We start from the raw sequence: 27,072 nt of genomic DNA on the forward strand, positions 1-27,072 counted from the left end.
AGTTAAGATGAAAGAAATCAATATCAGATAGGAACAAGACTCAAATGACTTCAAATGTGGCCCTTTGCTATCACATTTTATCCTTTTAGGTTAAAGCATGTTAATATTTCCACGTCTCAATGCTCAAAATCTGGAGACAGAAAGAAAAGAGGATGAAGTATCGGTAAATAAACAGAATAAACGGTACTGTGTGTGACAGCGCTGCAGATCTGGTTCAGGGTGTAACTGCTCTTTTCTTTCCTGCTTCCAGTTGGTTGTTCTGTGGTTGGAGCACGACTGTCGTTACCAGTACACCGAGGATCTCCTCCAGCACGTCCGCTACGGCCTGATGGACGTCCCCACCCTGCACCACCTGGCCCGCAGCCACCCTCTGGTCCAGTCCAGCCCCACCGCGGCCGCCCTGGTGGACGAGGCCCTGGATTACCACCACTCCACCTTCGCCCAGCCCCTCCGCCAGTCGGCCCGCACCAGGCCCCGCTTCCAGTCCCTCACCCTTTACATAGTCGGTGGGAGGAAGCGCGAGGTGAGCAGGGTCAGGGAGCTGCGGTACTTCAACCCGGCCGCGCAGGAGCACGTGCGCGTGGCAGGGGGCTCGAACTGGAGCGAGCTGGCGCCCATGCCGACCGGACGCAGCCACCACTGCGTGGCCGTGATGGGGAACTTTCTGTTTGTTGTGGGTGGCGAGGTGGAGCACGCCACTGGGAGGACGTGCGCGGTCAGGACTGCGTGCAGGTATGACCCCAGGGGCAACCGGTGGACGGAGATAGCCCCGATGAAGGCGTGCAGAGAACACTTTGTCCTGGGAGCTCTGGGTCAGTACCTGTATGCAGTGGGAGGCAGGAACGAGCTGAGGCAGGTGCTGCCGTCGGTGGAGCGCTACTGTCCCAAGAGGAACAAATGGATGTTTGTCCAGCCGTTCGACCGCTCGCTCTCCTGCCACGCCGGCTGCGTGGCTGACAGTCTGCTGTGGGTCTCAGGTACAGGACGAACTCCAGAAGGACGGAGCGTGCATGACTTTTATCTTAATGCATCTCATGCCTGCACATGCACGCACTTAGTTTAAGCACAGTGATGAAGCGCGGGGCTGTTGTGTCTTTGTGCTGCAGGCGGAGTGACGAACACAGCGCAGTACCAGAATCGGCTGATGGTGTACGACCCAGAACAGGTAGCTATCAAATACTTCAACATGTATGCTACTCAGATCAATAATATGTGATAGTGATTGCCTGGAGAGACAAACTATTTAAGATTTCTCATCAGACTTCAGTTATCTTTACCTTCCACTTAGCCAGTGGATTTACGTTAGCTCTACACATAAAGGGACAAAACCACAGAGCGAAACACAGTGTGTGTAGGACGTACCGAGCTTAGCTTATATGGAATCATTCTCACTTTTACTCATCTTTGTTTTCTCTTATTGATCATGTGTCATCAAACCAACAGTAACTGATTACTCATATGAAGTCAACAATACAATTACAACAACTGGAGACTACATGAGCTGGTTTTCTTTTAGGTACTTTTGTTGTAGCTGGACAGTTTTAGAGCTGCTGTCTCTCCCTGAGGGGTTTTTTGCTTGAGCCTTCAGTCAAAGCGTCACAAATATATTCTCAGATAAATGAATAGCACGGCATGCACCTCAGATGAGTAGATCATCATGAAGCTCTGGTGAAGCCTGATAATAACTCATTGATTTGAATAATCTATTATTCTTTAAGAGAACGCAAGAAAAGTTCATCCAAGCAAATGTGTCCAGTTAATCCTCAGAATATTTCACCAAGAGATGAGGCTTTTCTGATGTAAAAGAAGTCTGTATTTTCAGATTTCACTCGTTGAAATATTTATTCATTTGTTCAATTTTTGACATAACAGAAGCAATAATACCTATTATTTAATGTGTGTTTACTCTGTTTTGATGGAGAGTTTTGTTTTAGTATCTTATGATGAGCAGAATCATTCATGGTTGCATATGGTTATGTACTAATTAAAACAGTTTTACTCTTCAATATTATGTTTTAGTTTGCCTATGATCAGGATTTATAAAGCGTATTATGTTTGTAATTACCAATGTGTAAAATTCACATGATGCACAAATCCTGTACCCTTTTCAATCTGGCATATTGATTTTTTAGAATTCATTGTTTAAAAAGAAATGTGATTTTTAAAAATGTTTCAAAGTAATGATGCATATGTAGTACTTGAGAGAAAAATAAGAGCATTTCTATACATAACAAGTGTAACAGTAATTGCATTTTTCTAAGGGAGTCAACACAGGCCTTATGTTCATGGTGATGGATTACACAACAGGCAGGTGTCAAGTGTTTGCTAATTGATTTTCACACCATATGGAAATTCATCAGCATCCTGGAAAATAGGAATTTTTTTCAGGATGTTACCGCTAAAGCTGAGCTCTGTATTAAGTGATGTGTGGTCAAATATCTAAGTTTGGATACAAAAAAAAAAAAAAAAAAACACATTGAGATCCTTTATCTTCCGAGTTTTGCTTCAACACCTGATGCATCCCTTTATACTAAATACAAAACAAACACTCACTTTATTTTTGTTGCTGTGCTTCTCCAGTGCTTCGTGCTCAAGAAAATTTTTTTTGACTGAACTGTTAATTCTGCGTGTGTTTACTTGCAAACAGCTCACGATGCTGGAATGTAGTAATCTCCCATCTCTGTTTGTGTATGTATATGAAGCAGCTGTTGCAGAGGCCTGGATCTCAGTGAGGCTGTATATAGTGTGGAGGTATGCGGTGTGTATATGTGTAAGGTGCATATCCATATGGGCCCGTGTTTGTACACGTCTGCGAGGAAGCGAGGGAACGAAGGAGCGAGGGAAAGAGAGAGGGAGAGAGTCTCATTTGTATTCACCATGAATCTACATTCACCTGCCAGAGCAACAGCAACCCCCCACCCACTCTACCCTCAACAGATGGCCACCCGTCAGCTCCCAGCAGACAGACACACACACACACACACACACATACACACACACACTCTGCCTCAATCAAGCACGCACACACACACACACACACACACACACAGACACACACGCTTACACACTGACACAAAATAAGCTTCCACACACTTAGTGAAATGAGCAGGGATCCTTGGTGTAAAATGGAGTGGCTGAAACATATGATTAGAAATAGGGAGGGAAGTCATTAGTACAAACCAGAGCTCCAGTGTCACGTTATTTATCTAGCACTGAGCATACATCAATTACCCATGCATGGATATGCTTAAATATTAATCTTCTTATTCATCCTCCTTCCCTTTTCACCCTCTCTGTTTCTCTCTCTCTCCCCCTCCCTGTTTCTGCTCCGTCTCTCATTTCCTTCCTTCTTTCTTCAAATCCATCTGCCTTTCTTACCTCCTTCTCCCTCCCTCCCTCCCTCCCTCCCTCCTCCTGATCTGCTCTCCAACCACCTCCACCTCCTCTCCAGGACCAGTGGCTGGCCCGCAGTCCCATGCTGCAGAGGCGAGTGTACCACGTCATGGCGGCGGTGAGGAGGCAGCTCTACGTGCTGGGCGGGAACGACCTGGATTACAACAACGACCGCATCCTGGTCCGCCACATCGACTCCTACAACATGGACCTGGACCAGTGGACGCGCTGCTCCTTCAGCCTTCTCACAGGTGGGAAGCGTGGTGAAACACGACAGAAGCATACATTCCCGATCGGGTTTGTACAGGTTGACAGTGCATGACAAAGTGTGAATGATATCTTAATAAATCAATGGAATTGGTACATTTGGTCAGTAAGATTGTTTTACTAAATCTATTGAGTGTTTATATATTAGAAGCTTTGTTGAAATTCTGAAGAGGCGCTGGAGAAAGCATTCGCTGGACTTGAGAATGGTCCAGAAAGTGTATTACAGATGAAGTTAAGATTAGAGAATTCAGAGGGAGGAGACGTACACAAGAGGACTCGCTATCCCTATTCTGAGGAGCCGACCTTCACGGAGCAGTATTTATTTACGAAGAGGGCAAACCAGACTGGAAATAGGTGGAATCCAGATACGGATGTGAATGGACGCCTAAGTTATGAATACTTTTGTCTCAGGACATGAAGAGCTTTATTTTTATTATACGAGACCTCAGTTTGTCATAGATTCGAGTGGCTTTCAGGCTCCTGCTAATCTGTTTTCTCAGATCTCTGATGAACTAACTTCATCTGGGTCAAAGGCCTCGAAATGACACAGCATGAGACTCAGCTTAGTGACGGCGGTCAATTCTTCTCTGTCGAACCCAACACAACATTGAAAAACATTTTTTTCTGTTTTAGGAGATAAAATCCAATGTTTTTCAAACAACAATCAATAAAATGGCATAAATTCCTGAATGACAAACCTCTTGTGAATCTGGCAGGAAAAGCCATTTCACCTCACTATTTTGATTTTCTAATCCACGAATTGACCGTTGTGGCAGGCGGCCAGTCAACATTTTCACACCACACCAGTGTCAGACCTTACCCGTAATACAAAGCATGAGCCAGATAACTCCACTCTGTTGGCTGCTGAAAAAGTATAAAACCACAACATTTTCCAACAAGTTCCGAATGCTGGCGAAGCCTCATAATAATGCTTTCACAGCCTCCCTTTTTTTCTTCCCTTGTTTGGAAGGTCACTGTCAATCAAAAGTGACCCACCTTTTTTCAGACACTTTTAATTGTTGTTTATATAGTCATGAATATTTAATATATAGAGTTTTTTTCCCCCCCCTCTGACGTTTAAATGCTAATCTAAATACATTGCATTTTTTCAATTCAGGCTGTATTCTGCATTTCGTGTCGCTCTGAAACGTAGGTTGTGTAAAGCGTTGCTTTATCCACCTCTCATTAGATCTGAAAACATAACACATAATGTCTACCTGCTGGTTGCGAGTAGGCGGGAGGATGATATGCAATTAAAACATATATGTCTATACTAAGGACCTGTAAGTATACAGTGTATCTAGCCTCCAGGGTGCTGGTGGGATGGAGAGCAGGCACGTTAAACACAATCTATCGAGCACATGGCTGCAGGATGCCTTCATCTTCTATCCATGGATGTTCGACTCTCGCAGGTTTTAAAGTTCAGGTAACTTAACTATTCCTCCCTCCTCCTGGATGACTTTCCTCATTTGTTCGAGCAGCCGCTGCTCCTTCTGTATCTGGGAAAGTTTTGAAGACAAAGTCACGGAAAGAGAACAGGAGCTCAATCTCCGCTCTCCCGCCCTCGCCCCATCTCTCTCTATTTATCTGCCTCGGTCTCCTGGGGGGGTAGGGAAGTCATATTGTCACAGTGCCCTCTGCTCGGCACAGCGAGACACGGTGTCGGCTCTGTTCTCCTCAGGTCAAAACGAGTCCGGAGTCGCCGTCCACGACGACAGGATCTACGTGGTTGGAGGATACTCCATTTGGACCAATGAGCCTCTGGCATGCATTCAGGTGAGCAGTCATCAGGTAGCATGATATACTCAAATACTTGAGTAAATGAAGTTATTGAGCCTGTAACCCTGCTGTGCCGTTATCCTTAGAATTACAAATGTCTCCCTCCCTCTTCCCCCCCCCCCCCCCCCCCCCCCCCCCCAGGTGCTGGATCTGAGCTCAGAGGGGAAGGAGGAGGTTTTCTACGGACCAACACTGCCATTCGCCTCCAACGGGATAGCAACCTGTTTCCTTCCTGCTCCGTACTTCACCTGTCCGAACCTCCAGACTTTACAAGTACCTCATCACAGGATAGGAGCTGTTTGAAAGACACAAAAACTCAACCTGAGGATTGATCGCCTGCAGCTAAACTCAGCGTCTGGCAAAAAAAAAAAAACGTGACTGTCAAAAAAAAAGTACTGGATCATAGTAATCACGCAGGACTGTACCAGGAATTCTCTCAAAACGCGCAAATATAATAGTAGTACTTACCCTGATCTCCAAGAGCCATGTTAGTCCTCAAGCTTCTAGGAACACGGTGCTGTGGCATTGATGCAGCACGTCTGTTGTATTTACCAAAAGACTGAGACGCACGTCATCCAGTCCAGCGAAGCTGCAATAGTCAACAGGAAGAGCTTCCCGTGGAAAGCGGATCTCACACCAGACCACAGGAGTTTCCAGTTGAAACCACAATGTGACAAAGTTTTTCAAGACATAAGGGAGCGCTTGTTTTCTTATAGACTCGCATGCACTTTTGGGGTCGCGGGTGTCAACTGCCCCAAACTGAAACTCATCGGTGCATTAAAAGACCTTTTTTTTTTTTTTTTTTTTTTTAGTTGCAATAAAAGTTATCAAAAAGGTGAATGATTTTGTTCTAACAGTGACAGACCTCTGAACATGAGTGTGAAATCTTCATTACGCTCAGGATCTATGACTGTTAATGTTCACATGAACATGTGATCATCAATCAGTGACTATTTGCTGCATCTGGGTGCGTACATGTCCGACAACACGAGATGCTACTGCACTCCCCTTCATCTGCCCGAGAGGAACTTTGTCCGAGAGAATACAGTAAATGGTAAAATCTGCAGAATAAACACGCTACATGACTTAAACAGTGCCGGAATGCATTTCGTGCCGACCGCGGCGAGCTGTGAGGGTGCGAGGAGGGAGAGCGAGCGTTCTGTGAGAATTCTTCAGCGGCTGGAGATAATTGCGCGCTAATTTAAAGCATCACCTCGGCTGCTATCTTTCTGCACGGATTCCCCGACCGCCTCCGATACTGCTGGAGCAGGAGGAATGCAATGCAGCAAAAAGCCGCTCTGATGAAGGAGATGCATTGCAGTTTGATGAGGCTGGAAAATGACTAGCAATGACAGAAAATGGGACTTGGTGATTGTGGTAGACAGGAGCGAGACTTCATGTGATTAGGTGCAAACTAAAGCCGGATTGCGAGAGATTGCTGCGACTTGGAAAGGCGAGGGAGTAAGGGAGAGAGAATTGGAACAAACAGTACTTCTCTCTTTTACTCACTTTTTTTTTTGGGGGGGGGGGGGGGGGGGGGAGGGTACTGAACTCTTTGGGCTCGCCCACGACTGTCATCAAATCTGTAATTCAATGTGCCAACTGCGTAGAGAAAGAGCCAGCACCTGATGGTATAAGCACAAATAGTCTGCGCTCACTCCACTACTCACATTCCTCACTTTCTCCCAGCGTAGAAAGGAAATGAAAAGATGAAGGGGCCGGCGAACGAGCAAATTCAGATCATTTTATTCCATTATTGATGCATCCGCAGTAACGTAAGGATTCTCTTTTTTACATTTATGTACATTATATACTGCCTGGTGGTGTTCGGCTCACAGTCTTTAACTGGATCATTTCCATTAGAAATGTAATGAAGCATTTCCTCAAATGCACTGCAGTTTATTGTGGTTTTCCAGGATATTACACCTGTAATTGAGGTTGTAGCATTATTACAGTTAATGCTAAACGCATTAAACACTCGTATTTTCTGAGGAAACCTCAGAGGCAGAACTCCAACACATTTCCCTGATGACCGCGTTGAGAAACTTGCCAAAAAACTATTAGACTTGCGAGACTAACAAGTGATTCCTGGGGTTTCAATCACATCCTGGAGCTTGTCCCTTCTTCTTCTGTTGTCGGAAAAGCTTCTCAGTCGGCTTCCAGGCTGGTTATTTCAGCCTGCCCACTCTCCCCGAGGAGTTGCAGCAACTTCGTATATGCGCTCCTGTTACACGGAGAGAGATGTGTCACGTTCCATAACGCACACCGATAAGGAATACTTCCAGTTCTATATGCAACACCTGCTTATTGTCTAGACAAGTTAAAAATAGTTTGAAGGCGTCGTGTGCAGTCTGCGTGGCGCCCTGGATGTGATTCATGTGCGTGCTCACCTTAAGGCGATGTTCTTGCCCAGTCCTCGTTTGTGCTCGGTGTTTCTCAGGCTGAGGGAAAGGTCTGGGATCAGAGCCCGGACCACGGGCGGATCTAAAACAGCTACCGTCTCCAGGACGCCGTAGACCTGTCTGTCGTACACTCCCTCGTTCTCCCCCACAAATGACCTGAGACCGCAGGAGGACACAAAGCAGCGATCGTACGTCTCATCCACACAGAGTCCCAAGTGTTCGGGCTGCTGGAGGCAAATGCAGCTCTAATAATACAGGTGCACATGTTTATTGCTTCACATTACAGTTAAATTACCTTAAAACACTGATCATCTGCTCGCACGGTCCCTGTGCAGACGCAGCAGCACATCGCTCCACCACAAGCTGGATGGCATCTGTGCTCGTCTTCCTCACTGGGAAAAAAAGAAAAGGAAGATCTGATATTAGTGACATCATTACACAGCGAGGACTGCTGAAAGCTGTGAAAACCAACAATATGTTTACAGAAAGCCTGTAACGTCTCCCGCTTCTTTCTTAGATGGCGCTACATATTTGTGGCTGTAGCTCGGCGGGTTATCCTTTAATGTAAAGGTAGGTGTTTCGATCCGTGTTAAAGTGTCATTGAGCAAGGCTCTAAACCCCAGCGGAGGATCTCAGACAGTTATAACTCTATAATTTAACATATAATTACAGAGTCCTGAGAACCGGCGAGCCTGTTCGGCCTGTTATCTGGACTCGGCACGGTGGACCCCAGAAGGCTGCTGATCTCACCCTGCGGCTCGTTGACGAGCATCACGCAGCGCAGCAGCGAGGGGAGGGGCAGGGCGAGGAGGGCGGGGTCCGAGTCGCCGTTTCGTCTCAGGAGCTCCAACAGGAACATCAGCACCGACGCCAGGCGAGGAGGAGGCGCGTGACCTTTGAACTGCAGGAAGTTCTCACTGTAAAAAAAAAAAATCAGAGAGGGCCACATCATAGTACTTTAAATCATCTTTCAATCATTACAATTGTACAACTGAACAGCTAAAACTTAATCTGCAGCATCTTACAAGTTGATACAATTTACAGTAATTTACAGATGCATGACAAGGGAAAAGTTAATCCAACACAATAATGACATCAAAAGGTTTAATAAGAGAAATTCTGTAATTGATTGACATAAAACTGTATTATAAATATCTTTAAGAAGACAAATAATATGATCAAACAACAAAGGCATTTATGAATTTAAAATAAATTAAGAACAATATCGAAAAATACTGAAAAAATATATATAAATATGTATACCTGTTTTTACTAAAAGTTAAATCAACATAGGTTTTAGGATGGATTTTCATCTTTCTGTTTCTCTAACTTGATAAATGTCCTCTTCAAACACCATTTGCATGTGAAATTCATCCTGAAGCCAGGTGCTTGCTGGGCCGCGACGGTTAAGCCCCAGTTCGGGTGGAGAGACCTACCACAGCACCTCCAGGATGATCCTCCTCAGAGCGGCTCCCGGGGCCGTGGCGCTGGCCTCGCAGGCGCCCAGCAGCACTGGGTGGTTGGCGACGACGCCCACGGAGGGAGACGCAGGCAGGAAGTGGTCCAGGTACCTGCGGGTGACGGAGCGCAGCTGCTGCTTGATGTAGCCGCCCTGGGACTGAGACACACTGGAAGCCAGCGAGAGACCCTGTGAGAGACACGGTCGCTGTTAAAAGAGGGGGGATCAACGCTGGACAGGCGGCTGAGCGATGAGCGATGAGCGCTTTCTTTTGCAGTCCAACAGGTTTGCGAAGAATCAGTCCAGAGACGGTGAGTGTTTGATTGTCCTAACCTGCAGGAACAGAGGCAGGCTGTCCCTGAGAGCTTTGTCCTGCTGGGTGAGGTTGTGTGGCAGCAGCAGCCCGTCAACAATGCGGAACAACAGCTGCTGGGCTTTGGAAGTGGCCAGCAGGGGGCTCCAGTGCTTCACCAAGCAGCCTCCATCATGTGGAAGGCAGCCACAGAGTCAGACACAGTGAAGCAAAACGGAGCCGCAACTTTGTGAACTGTACAGTGAGGAATATGGACTCTCCGCCTACCGACAGCCCAGTACGCCAGCTGTATTCCTTCTTGGTTTTTGCTGACCAGGGATGGTTTGATGTGTTTCAGGACGTCACCGATGTAATCCAACGCTCTGGTCACCATGGACGAACGCTCGGACAGCAGTTGCAGTCCGCTGTAGACGCTGCCTACAGCCTGACACCACAAAGGACACAAACAAAAAGATATTTAGTTACTCAAACATCACAGAGTGAAACTGTCGTCAGGTTGTCTTAATATGAAGAATTAACGAATTTGAGTGACTGAGACCATCTCTGTTACCATCGTGCGTTTGCTGACTGTGAGCATGCGTTACCTTGACGAACGTCTCCAGGGCTGAGGTGGGCTCTGGCCTGCTGGACAGCAGCTGGAGGCCGGCCCTTTGCAGAAGAGCGTCCACCTCGGGGAGCCTCAGCACCAGCCGGGTCAGTTCACACAACTGTTCCTCCGCAGCCCGGCCTGGAAGAACACACACACACACACATGCACACGCACAAACAATAATGACATATTTTTTCTTTAAAGTCCAAACTGTCAGCGAAGGCTCCACTGTTGAGTGGTGTCACCTGATCTGCTCTCAGTTCCATCCTGGTTCTTGTGGAGGTGCTGCTGCAGGACGCATCTGAACCAGGCCCTGACTGACAGGCTCTGAGCCGAACCGGAGACGGCGACAGTGGAATCCCCGCCGAGTGAGGACACCAGTTCACTGGAAGAGACAGAGACCGGGATTCATCATGAACGGAAACCCCATCCCCCTTAAAAATATCAGACTGGAGTAAATAGAAGTACAGTGGATTGATATTTAAAAAAAGAACAAAACAACAGGTGTGTCTTTACATTCAGGTGTAGCTGCCTACTTTAGCCGGACACTGTCTGAAAAGGGAACTCGGAATAATCACCTTGTTCTTTCCCTCGGTTGTAATACTGCTGATACACCTTTTTGCCTTCTGTTTAGCGACACAGCTGTGCTTTCTTCATTAATACTTCCTGTATAATCTCAATACCAAGGGCATTCTCTGCTCTCATCTGATAATCAGAGACGATGTACCTACAAGACTTGAATAAACACAACCAAAAGTTTAGTGTGGTAGATGATGGGAAGAGAAGAGCACGTCACGGACGGCATGTTTTCACATGAGGAGAGCCGAGGTGAGGGTGTCAGGGCGGACAGACCTGTTCTGGAGCACGTGGGGGAGGTAGCGAGTCACCAGTCGCGGGTGAATCATGTCGTCCCAGCCGAAGCACTGCAGGATGGCCTGGACCGGGTGGGGCTGGAGGTCCTGGGGGGCTGATGACGGCAGATCGAAGGCCAACAGAGTGAAACCTGAAAAGGGAAAGTCGGTTTGAGGTGGCCACATGTGTAGCTCTCGATCTAATTCTCCTCTGAAAGCGCTGAACCATTCCAGGTTTTTGACATAACTCTACAGTTAACTTGATCTCTTCATTCCCTCATCAGTTTCCACAATGTGTCCTTGTCTTTATGAAACCGGGTGAAACTTTCTCTTTATCTACACGTGTTTTTTTTTTCCCCCTCCTGATGGGAGTGACTGACCTGCAGCAGCGTCTGCCAGCAGTGGCGGCGGGGTCTGGGAGAGGCGTAGGCTACGCAGGAAGGGGAAGAAGTGAGCCCAGAGGGCCGCTGCCACCGCTAGGTGGCGCTCTTTGGCTGCACCGCCGGCGGCAGGAGGAGCCCGGGTCAGAGCGGGCGCCGACTGGACGCTGCGCTGATGGACCCGTCTGAAAGGGAGGACACAGACATGCGTACATAAAACAGATAAACAAATCCATCTAATGCAAAACTCAACAACCCGGCTCTCCCTCTCCAGACTCCCCCAGCTCCGCCTCCGACTTTCTCAAATCCTCCTGCTCCCCTGTTCCTCTCCTCACTCTTCCTTCATGTGCTTGCCCCCTCTCCTCTCCGGGGGGATTACTGGGTGTGGCGGTGCGCTGCAGTGTGGAGGTGGATGTCAGGAAGGAGAGGCGGCGGGATATTACAAGCACAGAGTGGAGCCTAATGCTGATCCCCTGTACACACGACTATACTTTGGCTCTTTCTGGCTCATCCTTGGCCCCGGCCCCAGCCGCGACGGCAGCCCCACAGTGGCTGGCATTAGCCCAGATAAGCAGCTGAAGGAGCTGTAATCTCATTTAGAGGGGAGATGATCCTTCTGTCCCCCTCATTCACCCGGACGAGGGTGTGGGGATGGAGCGCTGGGGAGGAAGAAGAGGAGAGACGAACCTCCCCCCCACCCCCCCACTCCTCCTTCTATCCCATCCTCAACCGCACATTCTCATCTGCTGCTATCATGTACACACACACACACACACACACACACACACACACAGACACACACACACACCTCAGTGGTGCCTTCCCTTCCAGCAAGGTTGCATCTAATCCAGAGAGAGCTGAGACAATCGATTAGAGTCTGAATTCATTAGCCTCGTTACTACTGCGGAATAGGCCTTTCACACCCATCAACCCTCATTGTACAAGACATCGTCAGAGACCCCACTTAATCCTCCTCACTGTGGCTTCTGATGCTCTACACACAAACACACGCACGCACACATACACACACACACACACCAAGCGGCAACATATCATTAGGGAGCAGGGTTAACCCTTTCCTCGGCTGCATCCACTGGAAAGACACTTGAAGCCGAAACGCGGCGTCCTGATAGCTCCAGACACTCGTCTCCACACACGAGGGCTTCGTTTCCACACAGCTCCGTGTAACGGCACTAACTAATCACATTACGCCAACAAATTAATGCGTTATGAGGGAGGGTTTAGTAATTACATTACAACTAAAATAATCAAATAAATATGGCGTTACATTCACTGCTTCAATTACGTGCCCTAGCGGCGGATCAAACCTCCCTTTGATGCGTGCCGAGAGCGAACGCTGACCCGGCAGCAGACTGACCTCCCATCACCCCGACATGTGACATGCAAGAGGATAAATTCAGAGTTCCTCACAAGGTTTTTCCAATGTGTTGATCAAAAGGAGGGCAGGTCTGAGATGAAACGTCGAAGGGTTGTTGATAAATTGTCCATCCATCTATTCCCTAAACTGTTTTGTTTAACGGAGCGTTGCAGGCGTCTGGAGCCAGCGAACAACCATTCAGAGGCACCAGTTGGCCTGAAATGCTTGTTCCTGGACTGTGGGGGGAGTAAAGAACCCAGAGAAAACCCACCAACGCACAGGGAGAACATGGAAACTCTCCACAGAACACCAGGAGCGATACCAAAAGCCCTAATTCCTACGAGAGGAAACGCGTCACAAAAAAATCCATCAAGTACAGCAAAATCCTAATTGTTTTAATGAAAACAGGTCCGCCAGTGTGTGCCAGCGCCGAGTCACCTCATCAACCCACAGCGACCACCCGTCCGTCCCTAAAGCAGAGGGTCATGGGAGGAAATCAGGCTCGGGAATTACGCCTGCTCCTGGCTTCCCGCCGCAGCGCCGCGGCGATGGCTATCGCTCGGACCCTCCGCCGTCGGCCGGCGGCGGGATAATTGTCTTAATGTGTGCAGATTCCACATGCCTCCTAATAGACATAATGACGTGCGGGGCTAAATTTGCCAGGCTACATAATTACCCATTAATTGTGTCACAGAAAAGGCATTAATCACAAAAAAGATACTGAGAATTGCCAGGCTGAAGAATTATGTTTAATTTGGCGGGACGAATTGGAAAGAGAGAACATGGCTATTTTTTTTTTTTTTTTTCCTCGTTTTTATTTGGTTAAATGGGTCAGAGCGGTCCAGGCCATAACACAGAGGGCCTCTGGGACTTCTCCGCTTCTCCTCCTCTCTCCCTGCCCGGCCATTAATGTGCAAATGTGTGCCCTCCAACCCCGAGATCCGAGATGGGAAGTTTGGGAATTAGGGGAGCTAACGAGATACCGTGTAATGGGAGCCTGGCACTGAAATAAGAAAGGAGTATACTTAGGTCAGTGTGTCACTTTCAGTGCGCGGACTTCTGTGGAGGTTTATGTGTGTGTGTGTGTGTGGAGTGGAGAGCGTGGAACGTGTACACCGGAGGATTGAAGCAATCACACACCTACATGAAGCAGTAAGAGGGGCTTGCTAACACTTAATTTTACAACGTCCTTATTCTGGCGTTTCAGCTCATTTAACCTTTTCAAAGTAATGCAAGCATGAAGTGGTGCTACAACAATTTAAGGGATCGTGTGCATATTGAGAGATGGGATATGCTCTGTGAAACGCTTCGGAACTGAACTTCAGTACTTTATCTGAACTGAATATACGAAGCAAAATGTCAAGCACGACATCTGGCACGGCCATTTTTTTTTCCCCCTTTGTTTTTGATTTAGCTGCTCTATTGAATGATTTTGTACTCGGGGGGGTCGGCGGAGCATTTTATCTTCTCACCGTTTTGCTTATTCTGGCACAAACTACACAGTTTTTGGTTGATTCTCCGAGCTCTCATCAATAAACAGATCGCACGCCGCCTGCTCAGGAGTGAATGACGGAGCGGCCACAGAGCAGAAGGGGGCGAGCCAGTGAACAGCCATTATTTCCCCCTGGAGTTTGGAGGAGACTGATGGTGCGTTCATGAGCAACAGGGAAGAGCGGAGGCTGAAAGTCTGTCCAACTCAGAATAACTTTGAAAATTTTGAGAACAAAGTTCTCAGCAAGAGATGAGATTTCCTAGTAACCTCAGAATTACAAAGTACTGAAACATCGGTGACATTTTTAGGTAGTACTAGCTACCAAATTCAAATAATTATTGATAGGCGTCTGAAATATGTACAGATTGGAATGACCTCTGAGTTTTATTTGATCCTGTTTTTTTTTTAAGGGAAAATCCTGATTTAAACCGTTCCAGGTGCCTCATTGTGAGAAATACATAAATATATGGAAATATAACAGCAATCTCAATATCAAAAGAGAAAACAATCGCATTCCCACATGACTTCAAAAAGTTTGAGGATGTAATGTATTTTAAAAAATGTGTATTCTTCGCCACATTATTATTATGTTAACTAAAACACTAACTTGATATAAAAAGTTAGATTCCTAAAAAGTACAGCATGTGATAATGTCTCCCGTTGCCTGGTTTCACTTTACTGAAGGCGGCGATCACACCCTGAATGTGTAAAAGTGATAGATGGCAAACAAGGTGCCGCCCGACTTCTTAACACCAGGTTTACCTGAGAACCCACAAGTGAGAGACTGGCATCATCTTTTGATCCGTAACCCGCAGCTCTCGCCTGATTTTCTCTCTGTTCTCGCCTTTACCTTCCCACATAACCAGACACTGTTCCAGCCCCGGCCGCGTGACCTTCAGGCGGGGGTCGTTCGTGTAACCGACACCCGTGTCCCTCGGCTGAACCCGCCCCGATGCCCTACTGACCAGACTCTCTGCCTGTCCTCAGCGACAGGAGGGTCCGCGGACGGTCCCGCGCGCCCGTAACTCGAATCAGGGCTTCGGTAACACCTGGCGCGGGCGATCTGGAGGCCAGCGGGCCCCCCGAGGCCGACGGGGGGCCTCAAACCAACACAGGGTCTTTATGGACGCTCATTGCTGCTGACAGCACAATTGTCCCTATTGTCAGTGCGAGGAGTGAGTGGACTGTGGAGCTGGGCCGGGAGAAGCGGGAGAGATCACTCCTCACTTGCCGGAGCAACTTATCAGATTTTAATAAAAGCTTAGCTTGGCCTTTGCCAGAAAACATTTGTCTGGATGTGTCGGTTATCTCGTGTGGGTGCAGCCATCAGTGAGCGATGAACAGAGAGAGCGGAAAGTGAGGCGCAGCACCTGCGAGCCGGTGAATTTATTCACGCCAGCTTTCTCTCACCTGAGCTGCGCGAGGACGATCTGCAGGAAGCCCAGAGCGGAGTTCAGCTCCGACTGGCGGCAGGCGGGCAGCAGCCAGCCGAAGCCCTCGTTGAGCAGCTTCTCCTCCGACAGGCCGAGCGTGGCGCTGGTCTCGAACACCTCGGCCACGCCCTCCAGGTAGGAGCCCAGCGGGCCCCACAGGGCCAGCCGCCGGGACACCTCGGTGGTCTTATCGTAGAACTCCTTGGCCGTCTCTTTAAAAGAGGAAGCCAGCCAGCCAGCCTGGGCGCCGACATCCAGACCTCGCTCCTGATACAGAGATCACATGACGATTAAAGAAAAACATTCCCCTCCAAAAAAATAAAGAAAAACAATGAAAAAACTAGACTGAACAAGGAGAAAAAGAAGTGAAGATGTCATTAAATTCAAAATCAAGTGTTATTACAACTGCAGTAATCATCCAGAATACTGTCTTTGTTAGCTTAAATTAATATTGAGTTCCTTTTAGTTTGATTTTATTAGTTCTTACTTGTGAGTAACAAAAGAAACAAATATGTTAATGCATTCTAAATTAAATTGAAATAATTCAACACTATTTAATGTGTAAAAGTGATTAACTTGATAAACTTTAAAGTCACATGGTATACAATTTCATTACCTTACTTTACAATGTTTATCTCATTTATTAATTTTTAACACTAATTTAAAAATCTTTCATAAAAACAAGCAACATATGATCTTAAAACGTTTAAATTGATGAACACACATTCATCTGCGCAGTGTAACAGTGCTCATATACGCCAGAATTATTGAATAAACACAGTATAACTGGTACCAACAGCACACACACCATTTTAAAACTACAAAAAAACGTAATATTCGTGATGTTTTATTCAAATTTTGAAATACATCTCAAAGTTTCCGTAAAAGTACAGAAAATCATCATCTCCTTTATGTTCGCTGCGTACTTCTCGTGCTTTGTGACGACGTGGAAGCGTACCTGGAAAAGCAGCAGCAGTGCCAGCTGCCCTCTCCACACCAGGGCGCGGGACGCCGGGGGGCAGGTGGAGGGCAGGAAGCCCAGCAGCTCGCACGCCCTGCTGGCCACGTCCTCCAGCTCCGCCTGCCGGGCCACGACCAGGAACAGCAGCAGGAAGTTCATCAAGCCCAACTCTGACAACTCCTGCATCTTCTTTGCGGAGAACTTTGAGTAAATCCTGAAAACCACGCAAAAAGTAGAGGTTTTCAGACTAAAGACATGACCAACTGAACGATTATACCATTATCATTAAATACACAACAGTTGAATTTAAACTCTCTTTTCGACTGTTTATTTACTTTGACTGACCCAACTCGTCAGAGGTGATCTGCTCCACTCAAACCTCCGACTTTAAATGCTGAGTAACAGAACTTTCCACCCCCACTGCGCACCCCAACCACCTGCCTCCACCACCCTCCTGGCTCCAGGGGAGAAGGCTGGGCTGCCCGGCCTTCAGTGTGCGTGTGTGCGTGTGTGTGTGTGTGTGAGAGAGAGAGAGATTGAGAGCAAAAGAAAAAAACTGGAGAGGCGAGTAAGAATAGAGAACCACCCAGCACGCTGTTAGATCCTGCGGGCACTGTGGAGAAATGCCTTTAAAGATCATGTTAAATGTCAGAGACACTCAGACACACAGCAGTAGGCGCCCGGTCCCTCTCTCCACAGCCAAACCAATTTACTGCAACACCAGTGAGAGATCAATAAAACCACAAGCGCACACACACACACACACACACACACACACACACACACACACACACACACACACACACACACACACACACACATCCACTGCCACACATCCAGCTCGCTGTTTGCTCGGCTGGCAGGAAAACACAGAAGGCTGGAGCAAACCCCCCCCCTCACCCCAACTTCCCTCTCGCCCTCTCCCTCTCCCGCCTTTCCACTCCTCTTCCCGACCACAGATGCGGCCCACACAGGTGAGCAGAGCTGCTGTTTGGGTCGAAACACAAACAGCAAGCATCCCGGGACAAAACTCCGCGCGAAGAAGTGCGGCCGACACGAAAAGGAGTCGAGACAAACGGGAGGGGAGCGAGGAGAGACCGGGCCGACACCGAAAACCAGCCCAGCAACACCCGCGGAGGCCTCGGAAGAGGAGGAAGTGGCCGAGCAAGCAGTCAAGAGAGCGCGGGGAGGGAGATTTAAATAGATGAATGGGTAATATGTAACAGGGATATAAGCGGCACGCTGGGAGGCAGCAGTGGGGATTTGCTGTATTCTCCCAACCTGTCTGTCTGTTTGTTTATTCCGGACAGCTTTTTTTTCCGGAGGCGAGCAGATGCTCCTAACTCCCGGCGTTGGAGATCAACATGCTCGCAGTCGATCCCATTAATGTGGTCGTCGCGGGTGTCCCGCAGAGCCCGGCCAGGAGTGGGAACGCTGCCGAAACCGTGCAGCGATACAGTCGGCACGCCTCGCGCCTGGTGATGCTTTTTGGTGGAGGGGGAGGAATCTGGACCCGTCCCAGCCCAGCCAAGCTGTTGCCAGACTGCCTACCACCCCCCGCCGCCGCCTCCCGCTCCCCTCCACCCAAGCTCCCCTCTCTATTCGTGTTGGAAACCAACACAGCTTCGTTAAGGCGAATTAACCGCCACGCTCGTTAGCTAATTAGCCCCCATGTCTGCAGTGCTACTGAGCACATTCCAGACAGAGGGAAGTCATTAGGCGGATTTATCTACGGCTGCCTCTCTCTGGCACCCAGCCGGCCCGGGGATATAGGATGGTCCAGCGATCGGTTCCGATGCGCGCACCAGCTTGCATCTTTTTTTTTTTTGTTGTTGTTGTTGTTCTTTTGCCTCCCCCCCCTTCCTAATTTCCTTCCCAAAGATGCACATCCTCACTCCGTTGGGCGTCCTCACACACTCCGAAACCGTGTCACTGCTCTGGGGAGCAGGTGCACAGTGTGTGTGTGTGTGTTTTGGTGTGTGCTCCGGTTGGAGGCTTTCCGGGTCTGGTCTGTGCAGAAGAGCAGGTGGTTGACTCCTGAGACACCTGCTCCATTGGTGGGTCTGCGTAAATATCAAAGACCCGCTGGGAGGCTGTGATGCACCTGGCACGGACACAAACAAGCCTGAAACGCATGAGAGTTTGCAAACACGCGCGCTGTGAGGGGAGGAATCATCGAGGCATGAACAACACACAGGTACAGAGAGCCACGCGCCACTTGAACGCAGCAGACATCTGAAGATCAAGAGGAAATTCCTTATTAGCAGCCGCTCCTGAACGCCTCCAGTCCCAAACCCCGGTGTGTAACGTGTCTGGTGTCGACACGGCCGCCTTTGCGAAAGGCCTGATTTTCAAGGTGGAGGCGAACATGTAAGGAGGAAGAACTACAAAGCTTCCCGGGCCGGCGCTCTCCATCCTCACCTCCCTTTGATCTGCCTCTGCGGGACTCCGCCGGCCCTGTCCTGGGAGAGGCACAGGGCCAGCACTCGGAGGAAGATGTGGAAGGAGCTGGCGGAGCGGTAGAGCTGGGTGTGTCCCTGGGAGCGGAGGGGAGGGGTGGAGCAGCAGCTGCTGGCCTGCTCCAACAGAGCGAGGGGAGTCTTGCACAAAGTTCCAAGGCCGGAGATCCGCAGCCAGAGCACGGAGAAGGACGCATTCTGGAGAGGAGAAAACAACAGAATTTAATATATTTTATTTCTCCAAATGGGTCGGGATATACCTGAGTAAGATTCGCACCAGATTCTTGCTGTAGTACTCCCAGAGGGTGGAGACGGCGCTGGTGCTCGGCTCCCACAGCAGGAACAGGCTGAGGGTGCAGTGGACGTGCATCCTGATGTGCTCTTCTGCGAGACCCCCCTTGTATTACACGCAGGGACACACACAGATTTAAATGACAAAGTTAGGTGAATTGAAATTGAGAGGTATTAGAGTGTGAATGAAATCAGCGCTGACCTTGGGGTTGCAGGTTAATTTAAGCAGCTCCTCCACAAAAGTCCAGTTATCCCCCAGATGATTCTACAGGCGCCAACAAAGTCCGTTATAAAGAGAACAGCTAACACACTTCACTGGACATTAATCCGGCTCTGAAGGAGGGAGTATGGCTAGAATTCAAACTACAGCCACTTGGTGCTGCACAGGCCGCTCACACACCGTTTATGTAAATGCATTTGTCTCGGCTTTTATTTGGAGTCTGCTCACAAACCGAGCGGATGTACATGTGCTCAGAGGTTTCTGGGCGTGTTGGATAATAGAGAATCTATCTCGACAAGATAGCACCGGTGGAGATTACAGCGACTTCGGCCTGAGGGCCCGGAGGCCTGGGCTTCATCTGAGTTCATATCCAATAGGAGGAAAATGAAGATAAATGATATGAAGGAGGCCAGAAAAGAGTAAGAACGGAGGTTTCCTTCAAGCTAGAAGCTAGAAACACAGCCCTCAGCTGCTTTAGGGGAAGAGAAAGTTAAGACAACATGACTGTTCATCATTATCAAAACTTTCATTTACAACATAATTTATTAGGACTATTAAAAGTTGGTTTGAGAAAGAGGGAATGTACTGAGCAGAGGAATCAGGAACAAGAGGGAAATATGTGAAATGAATGGTGACCTGATGATCACATCAGAGAGATGAGAAGCAAACTATGGGTGGATAATGTTGTTAGTGAGCTGTAGAAAGTTCTCCATCTCAGATGGTGACGGTGGGAGGGACATTTTTTTGAACGCGTTTCAGTCTCTTACCTCATCCTGAACCGCTCCATTTTGACTGTACTGGCCTAACATTGCTAAGTGAGTGACCAGCCACCAGGTGAATCCCAGAGAGTCCTTACAGTGCGTGGGCAAGCCGCTGAATTGCTCGGCCGCGGGCTTCCCTGAGACCAGTGGCCTCAGCAGCGCGTTCATGTAGCTCCAGAAGGACTGACGGGGAGGAAAGCGCCTCGGTTAGTCGAACGCGGAGTGTCACCTGTTTAATGCGCGGCTGTTGAGATGCGTGCATTCGCGTTACCTGTGTGTGCAACACTTTATGCCTGTGCTCCAGGAGGAACATGAGCAAGACCCACAGCTCTTTGGTGCAGGTGCAAAGATAATGATGGCTGCTCAGCGCCTCCGTGGGCCTCACCTGGAAATCAACGGGAACCATTTAGCGAAGTCAGCTCTATTCTACACTCGCATATCCGTTATGTAGTGTTTATTATTCAGTTTTAGCTAACCGGGTACCCAATTTATTAGCATTACTTCCATATCTGCGGCAGAAAATAACGCTGCCGGCACATCTGGCGAGATGCAGCGAGCCACCCACCTTGCTGTATTTGCCTATGGCCAGACCAGTGAGGTCGCAGAGCAGGCTGCACAGGTGTTCGTCAAACAGGCTGCTATCAGTCAGGTTCTCTCCCGTCAGATTAACAAACTGGTGGGCGTACACCACCTGGCCTGGAGAGAAGAACAAGCTAAATTACAGAAAAAGTCTTTTTTTTTTTTTTTTTTTTTTCTCTCAGGGTAATGGCACAACATCATGAGCACAGGCCGCATGCGACATCCCCAAAGCCATCGCGCTCACTTCCCGCTTCAGGGCTGGGCTACCTTGCATCTTGTGACCGAGCAGGTGAAGGATCTCCAGAACCGACCAGTGGATGTCAAGATGAAGGTGTAGCAAGTGCCAGGAGGGAGGAAAAATCTGTGGGAGGAATGCAAAGTTTGATGTCAAGAGAGGGAGAACATATCCCGGCAGGTGGAGGCTCTGAAAACCCCCACAGTGGTTATATAAGTCACTCCTCAGCTGATTTCCTTTCATTTGCTCCATGAAGCTTGGTTACCATCCTCATTTATAATGCACTTGTTTTAAAGCCCCCCCACCCCTCCTCTGGTGTCTGATTCTCACGTACCTTTCCCTGGTTCTGAATCGTGAAGGCGCTTTGAACACTGGCAGGCAGGTCTTTGAGCCTCCCGATGAGGAGAGTGACGCCGAACAGCTCCTCCAGGAGAACAGACGGGAACAGGGCCTCCAGCTCCTCGAAGGGGTGCGACTGACCCGCGTCCAGGGACCGGCCGGGGCCGAGGAATCTGCACAGACGCACAATCGAACTGAAAATCTAGATGACAGCGCCGGTAACCGAAACACACTAGAATACTGATGAAGTTTTTTTTTTTTTTTCCCTCTCCCTTACATGTTCCACTGGCTTGGACAAAAAAGTCAAAGACAAATCAATTGTTTTTTCATTTATTTCTACACTAATCACACATAAGAAAAAGGTAATTTTGGCAGTTTTAGTTGCAATAAATATGGCCGACTAAACACTTTATAATCTTATTTTGAAGACATGTTGATTATCATGACTTATAAGTTAAAATTATGAACAAGAACAACAAACAAGGCTTGAAATATTGAAGATAAAATAATCAATCAATTAATATATTCCTTTTTTTTTTAATTACTTAATTTGTCCTCGACTGTCACTCACACAATACTAAGTGGTTAAAATATTGACTTACCTGTACACGAACACTTTCACATACTGGAGGAAGAACACACACTGCTGTCGGAGGCCGTCTGCTTCATAGTGCAGATTACCTGCCTGACCTAAAGCAAACAGACGACACCACTAATTATTTCACCGCATCAGATGTTACACGATTAAAACAAAGGGATATGAGCTCATTCACTCATATCAATATATAATGTACAAATCAACCTGTTTTTCCTGCCAATCCATGACTATTCTGCAGATCTCATCTGATCCACCAACAAGATCTGAATCAAGCCTTTTCCGACACCCATTTCATGTAATCCCGTATATTTACAGAAAAACTGATGTATAGCTGGGACTCAAACTCTGACTCCGTATTAATTATACTAGTTAAATTACATTCATATGCTGGATTATATTGCATGTGAATATTTTTGTTGAATTGGTTCTAATTCTCATGAGGAAAATGTAGTCTTAAGCAATGAAATGTTAACTAACGTGATAATGTTTTTGCTTGTAATGTAAAAATACCATCACTTGTCTATTTATAATAGCTGCTTGGATGTGTAAATTTAGACATTATATGGTTGTATTTGCTGAACACATGCATGTTATGTAAGCTTTCTGTGTGTAAAAGATATCAGTATGAAAACTGACAGACTGGCATACGTACCGAAGTCATGAGAGCCAGACTGCACCAGCGTTTCCAACTTGTAAACCTTCTGTCTGAAACATAAAAAAGAGAAAGTAAGATGAGCGATTTAATATGCCAAAGAACTGTGGACGTTTTTTATGCAGGACCCAACAGGAAAGCATGAAGAATCTTATTAAAAACTATTCCACTGAAAGCCTTTCTGCTGTTTTGTTGCCCTGGATCGGGCCCTGAGGATTAAAGCGGTGTTCGTCGGTGAAATTATCTGAAATGGAAAGAAATTTACCGGGGAGCAGTTTTACCTGAGCAGACCAAAGAGTAGCTTGGTAGATTCCACCAGCGCCGTCTCAGTCACCCAGGGGAAGCCGAAGATGTCCACTGTGTCTGTCTCATACTCTGCAGGGGCTGGATCAAGGCGCAACAGCAGTCTACAAAGTGTATAGATAACATAGCATGACTTGTACTTTGTAGAATAGTGTGGCTGGGATTTCTTATTTTTTTTTTGTTGCTGAAAGGAACAGAAACTGACATTTAAAAAAAAAAGCAGACTTCCAGGATGGCCATCAGCATTTCTTTCTATTTTTTTTTTAATAAAACAACTTCTTTGGCAAAGCGTTGACCTCTGTTAGCCGTTGGTCAAAGACTTGTACCGTTTCAGGGAGCCTCTCGTGACGTATCCGTCTGCAGAAAGCGCTCCGGCAGCGGCGTCTTTCACTTCAGAGCAGCAGAAGCACGGCGGACAGGCTGGACTCAGCTCACACAGGTCGTCGTTTGCTAACGGTGAGACTGGCGGGGTGAAGTCGTCCCCCATGCTGTCACTGCAGGGACGCACAAAAAGTATAGCATGAGGATATCACAAGATTCGTTTGACTACACCAAAAAAATAAAAATAAAACATGATTACATAGCGATAAGTATGCATATGCTGTACTGATGATATAATTGAAGCCTAAGGCTTGCAGAAGCCTTCATTCCCATCCCACACATTGACCTTACAAAGTGTAACAATTAGGAATGAAAAAATTACAATAAAACATAACAAAAAAGTAACAACTGTTTCTCATGTATCAACTGTTGATGACACTTTACTAAGCGTAGCAGACATAACAGCAATCAGACCTGAGCTGAGAGATCAGTGATGCAGTAAGTGAATGATAGTTACTTAATTGACATTAGCAAAGCCAGACTGTGAGAGAATAACTGTGAAAACAAGCATGTTGAATAGAAATCCTGCGACCTGAGAAGAGACAGACTGAGAGGCATATATTTGAAGTCACGCTTACTTTTCCTTCAAAAATGTTGCTGAGGTTTTTGGAAGAGAACTGGAAATATCTGAATGTGGAGACTTCATAATGTATTTTGCTGCAATACACAATAGAAATGATTCTGAGCTGCTTATAGTAATAGAACACCATGCTCAGGTTATATTTCTAAGGTATGATACATATATTAAAGGTCATGATACCTATTTAAATTCTCAAGTATAGTTATGGTGGATATATTTATAGATTATCATGCCTATTTGTGTAGGATTTGATACTTCAGTTACATTTACAAGATATGACACTGTTAAAGGTCATAGCATCTTTAGGTTGTTATCGTGTATATATTTAGGTTATGCTGCTTAAATTCATTAACATGGGCTGCCCTGCTTATGGACCCAAAAGTATGGTTAGGGTTTGACAATGGATTTGCGTAAAATTATTACAAAGCACAAGATCGACAGATTGCGATACCACTGCACGTTAGACTGTATTGTATTGAAAACACAGATGACACATTAATCCCAAAGACTGCATGTGATCAAAATAGTACAACCTAGTAACTGACAATACAATAACACAGTTCATATGTCCACAGCATTATTGTCATATTTACCGTTCATTTGTACAGTTCATTCCCTCGTAGACTTACAGCGTCAAGCAGATTAAATATCGCAATTCCTACTTAGTAAATCAAATAAAACGCTTCATACACGAGGATGTTGCACTTTTACACTAATCGATCTTGTATTTGGCATCACACTTGGTGTGAAAAAGATTAAAGTTTGAGCATTAAACAGCCATTGTGATATCTGTTGTTTTGGTGTGCTGGCGCTCCCGCGCCGTCTCCATGCGCATGCGCAAAATCCCTTCGGGTCTCACGATTGGCCCGAAGTTTCTTGGTGGGCGGAGCTTACTTTCCCTGGAGACACGAGACGAGAGGTGTCACTGCCCCGCGCTTCCTCTATCGTTTCATCCGTGTGAGTAGTTTGCAGTTCCACTGTTTAATTTCCACTTTTCAGCTGTTATTTCTCGGTTTAAGTGTTGTAGAGAATTGAACTGGAGCTCAATTTAATGTCACGAATAGTGCCGAGGTTCCTTAAATAGAATTAAATGATTGAATGACAATAAAATTGTCTACTTGCGGTTTATTGATACCTATCCAATTCAAGTAGATGTTCTGTGTGTAGCACATGAAGGCATTAAAACACTGCAAAATATGTACAAATTATCTCAATAATCATCACTTCAGTATGCAAAATTGCAGCTAATAACTGTCGATAACCAAACACACCTGTTCCTTGCCAGGACCTTTTTTTTTCTGATTGTGTTAAGTCTCTTTTCCCCTCTTGTCTCACTGCAGGGCTTCCGCTCAAATTTATACAAAATAATGCAGCGTTTAAGTTGAATTTTAACCACGCTAACCCTAATTTCCATATGCAGATCCGTCTCTCCCAACAGTCCCTCTCGCCATCACACCATTTCTTGCATTCTAATGCATTCTCACATCTTTACAAAATCCCCCCTTCCGCCACACACCGTGGATGTGCTCGTTTTGTCGACTTACAAATCGTGATTTCTGCACGTTTGACTTGTCCGATGAAGGAACGCACGATAGTCGCGGTGTTTTGCATGCTCAAATTTGCATCTTTTATCACCAAAAATGGACGTATTTTATTCCTCTTTGCGATGCGCGGACCTCCCGCTCTGCTTTCAACAGGAGGCTGTCCGTGTGTGTGTGGAGCCTCTGTCGCCTGCACGGGAAAGGTAAACGCTTCTTTTTTTACCCATGTGTTCCTACCCATTGTATCCTTTCAATGCAGTGTGAAGGTGCATGGATGGAGAGAGTGTGAAGGTGCCTGGATGGAGAGAGTGAGATCTGAACCGGTTTCACCCCCCCTCCTCCCTCCTCCCTCCTTTCTCCCTCCTTTCTCCCTCAGCTGCCTAGACGCCTTTGATGGAGCAGGTTTTGACTTTGTTGTCTTCCAGACTGGGGAGGCAACAATGTGCTGTCTGAAAACTTGATTCACACCCAGCTTCCTGGATGCACTTATCATTCCACTTTATCCTCGTTTAATAGCTGCGAAGGATTTGATGCCTATAATGGATGCAGTGGGACTTTATTATGTTAAGGTGATAACCTGGTGTTGTAATTACTTGCAGCCTATTGAGGCTTCCAGATAGGCTTAATGAACTGTGTGTATGAGGAGCAAAAAAATAATACAAAAGCTAACATATGGGCAACTACTGGCAGACTGCTACAGAAGCAACATCTGCTGAAATTTTCCACACTATGAAATGAAATCATGGTCACAACCACACACTACTACAGGTGTTCCCCGTGCATGAGCAGCCCCCCATTCACTGCTGGTGAAGCTGGGCTGACAGGGTGTCTTTTTGTCTGTCTGAAAATGATGGTTCAGATCAGACATTATTGACATCCATTAAAACCTTACTCATCAACCTCAATCACAAAAAACTACTCCTATTAAATTTTACTACCCAAATACATGCACTATTTTTGCAAGGCTCCAAAACTGACAAGAAACTGTATTTAAATGCACCATATAAATGTAAATGCTGTGTCATTTTGCTTTTCTTACTTTTCTTTTCTGGAAAAAAAAAAAAAAAGTTTGTTGGGATAAAATGTCTTTAAGCAAAAAGCCAACAGTGTGCTCAGGAGTAACTGGGAAAGTGGGAAACAGATTTCAACTCTGTCCAATGAGGAAGTTCCACCTGAGAAAGTAGAAAGTTTCCAGAAGATAATATGGTTTTTTTTTTCAATATGGACAGCAATTGTGCATTTACATGAGAAACAGAGAGCCATCCAATTTCTCAATTATATAATTTTTAATAAGCAAATGTTACCACTGGTATCTGTTATTTACCGTTTGCATCACTCAACAAAATGAAGGCAGACAGATTATTCTGAAGCCTTGTATATTTTTAATGGCGAATGGATTTGCCTTCAGATTGACATTGTTTGAATGTGTGTCATTT

The 27,072-nt window shown here is 46.7% G+C and overlaps 2 protein-coding genes and 1 long non-coding RNA gene across 4 annotated transcripts in view; 1 reads left to right on the plus strand and 2 right to left on the minus strand.

Moving 5' to 3' along the window:
• klhl32 (kelch-like family member 32) overlaps positions 1-6,042 on the plus strand; it is a 30,853-nt gene extending 24,811 nt beyond the window's left edge. For both annotated transcript variants that reach the window (XM_030103341.1, XM_030103342.1), the window contains exons 7-11: positions 251-977; positions 1,107-1,165; positions 3,452-3,644; positions 5,342-5,436; positions 5,581-6,042. In XM_030103341.1, coding sequence (XP_029959201.1) covers positions 251-977; positions 1,107-1,165; positions 3,452-3,644; positions 5,342-5,436; positions 5,581-5,742 — 1,236 coding nt within the window. In that variant the 3' untranslated portion in view covers positions 5,743-6,042. The remainder of the gene's footprint in view (positions 1-250; positions 978-1,106; positions 1,166-3,451; positions 3,645-5,341; positions 5,437-5,580) is intronic.
• On the minus strand, positions 2,563-3,214 carry LOC115397145 (uncharacterized). Its single transcript, XR_003932438.1, has 2 exons — positions 3,075-3,214; positions 2,563-3,007 (listed from the first exon to the last, which is right to left on the minus strand). It is a non-coding gene; the product is annotated as an uncharacterized LOC115397145 (long non-coding RNA).
• A 1,032-nt stretch (positions 6,043-7,074) lies between the features above and the next one.
• On the minus strand, positions 7,075-24,854 carry mms22l (MMS22-like, DNA repair protein). Its single transcript, XM_030102697.1, has 26 exons — positions 24,689-24,854; positions 23,461-23,628; positions 23,113-23,238; positions 22,832-22,884; positions 22,184-22,271; positions 21,577-21,754; positions 21,275-21,368; positions 20,994-21,124; positions 20,700-20,813; positions 20,435-20,611; positions 19,650-19,712; positions 19,434-19,553; positions 19,119-19,354; positions 16,695-16,911; positions 15,714-16,003; positions 11,434-11,618; positions 11,055-11,205; positions 10,448-10,587; positions 10,198-10,340; positions 9,881-10,037; positions 9,634-9,779; positions 9,278-9,489; positions 8,592-8,758; positions 8,137-8,233; positions 7,830-7,997; positions 7,075-7,663 (listed from the first exon to the last, which is right to left on the minus strand). Exons 1-26 carry the CDS (start codon positions 24,706-24,708, stop codon positions 7,588-7,590), a joined length of 3,717 nt encoding a protein of 1,238 aa, XP_029958557.1. The 5' UTR covers positions 24,709-24,854; the 3' UTR covers positions 7,075-7,587.
• Positions 24,855-27,072: the final 2,218 nt, after the last annotated feature.

Source organism: Salarias fasciatus, chromosome 11, assembly GCF_902148845.1.
Source record: "Salarias fasciatus chromosome 11, fSalaFa1.1, whole genome shotgun sequence".
In the NCBI taxonomy this organism is placed as follows: Eukaryota; Metazoa; Chordata; class Actinopteri; order Blenniiformes; family Blenniidae; genus Salarias; species Salarias fasciatus.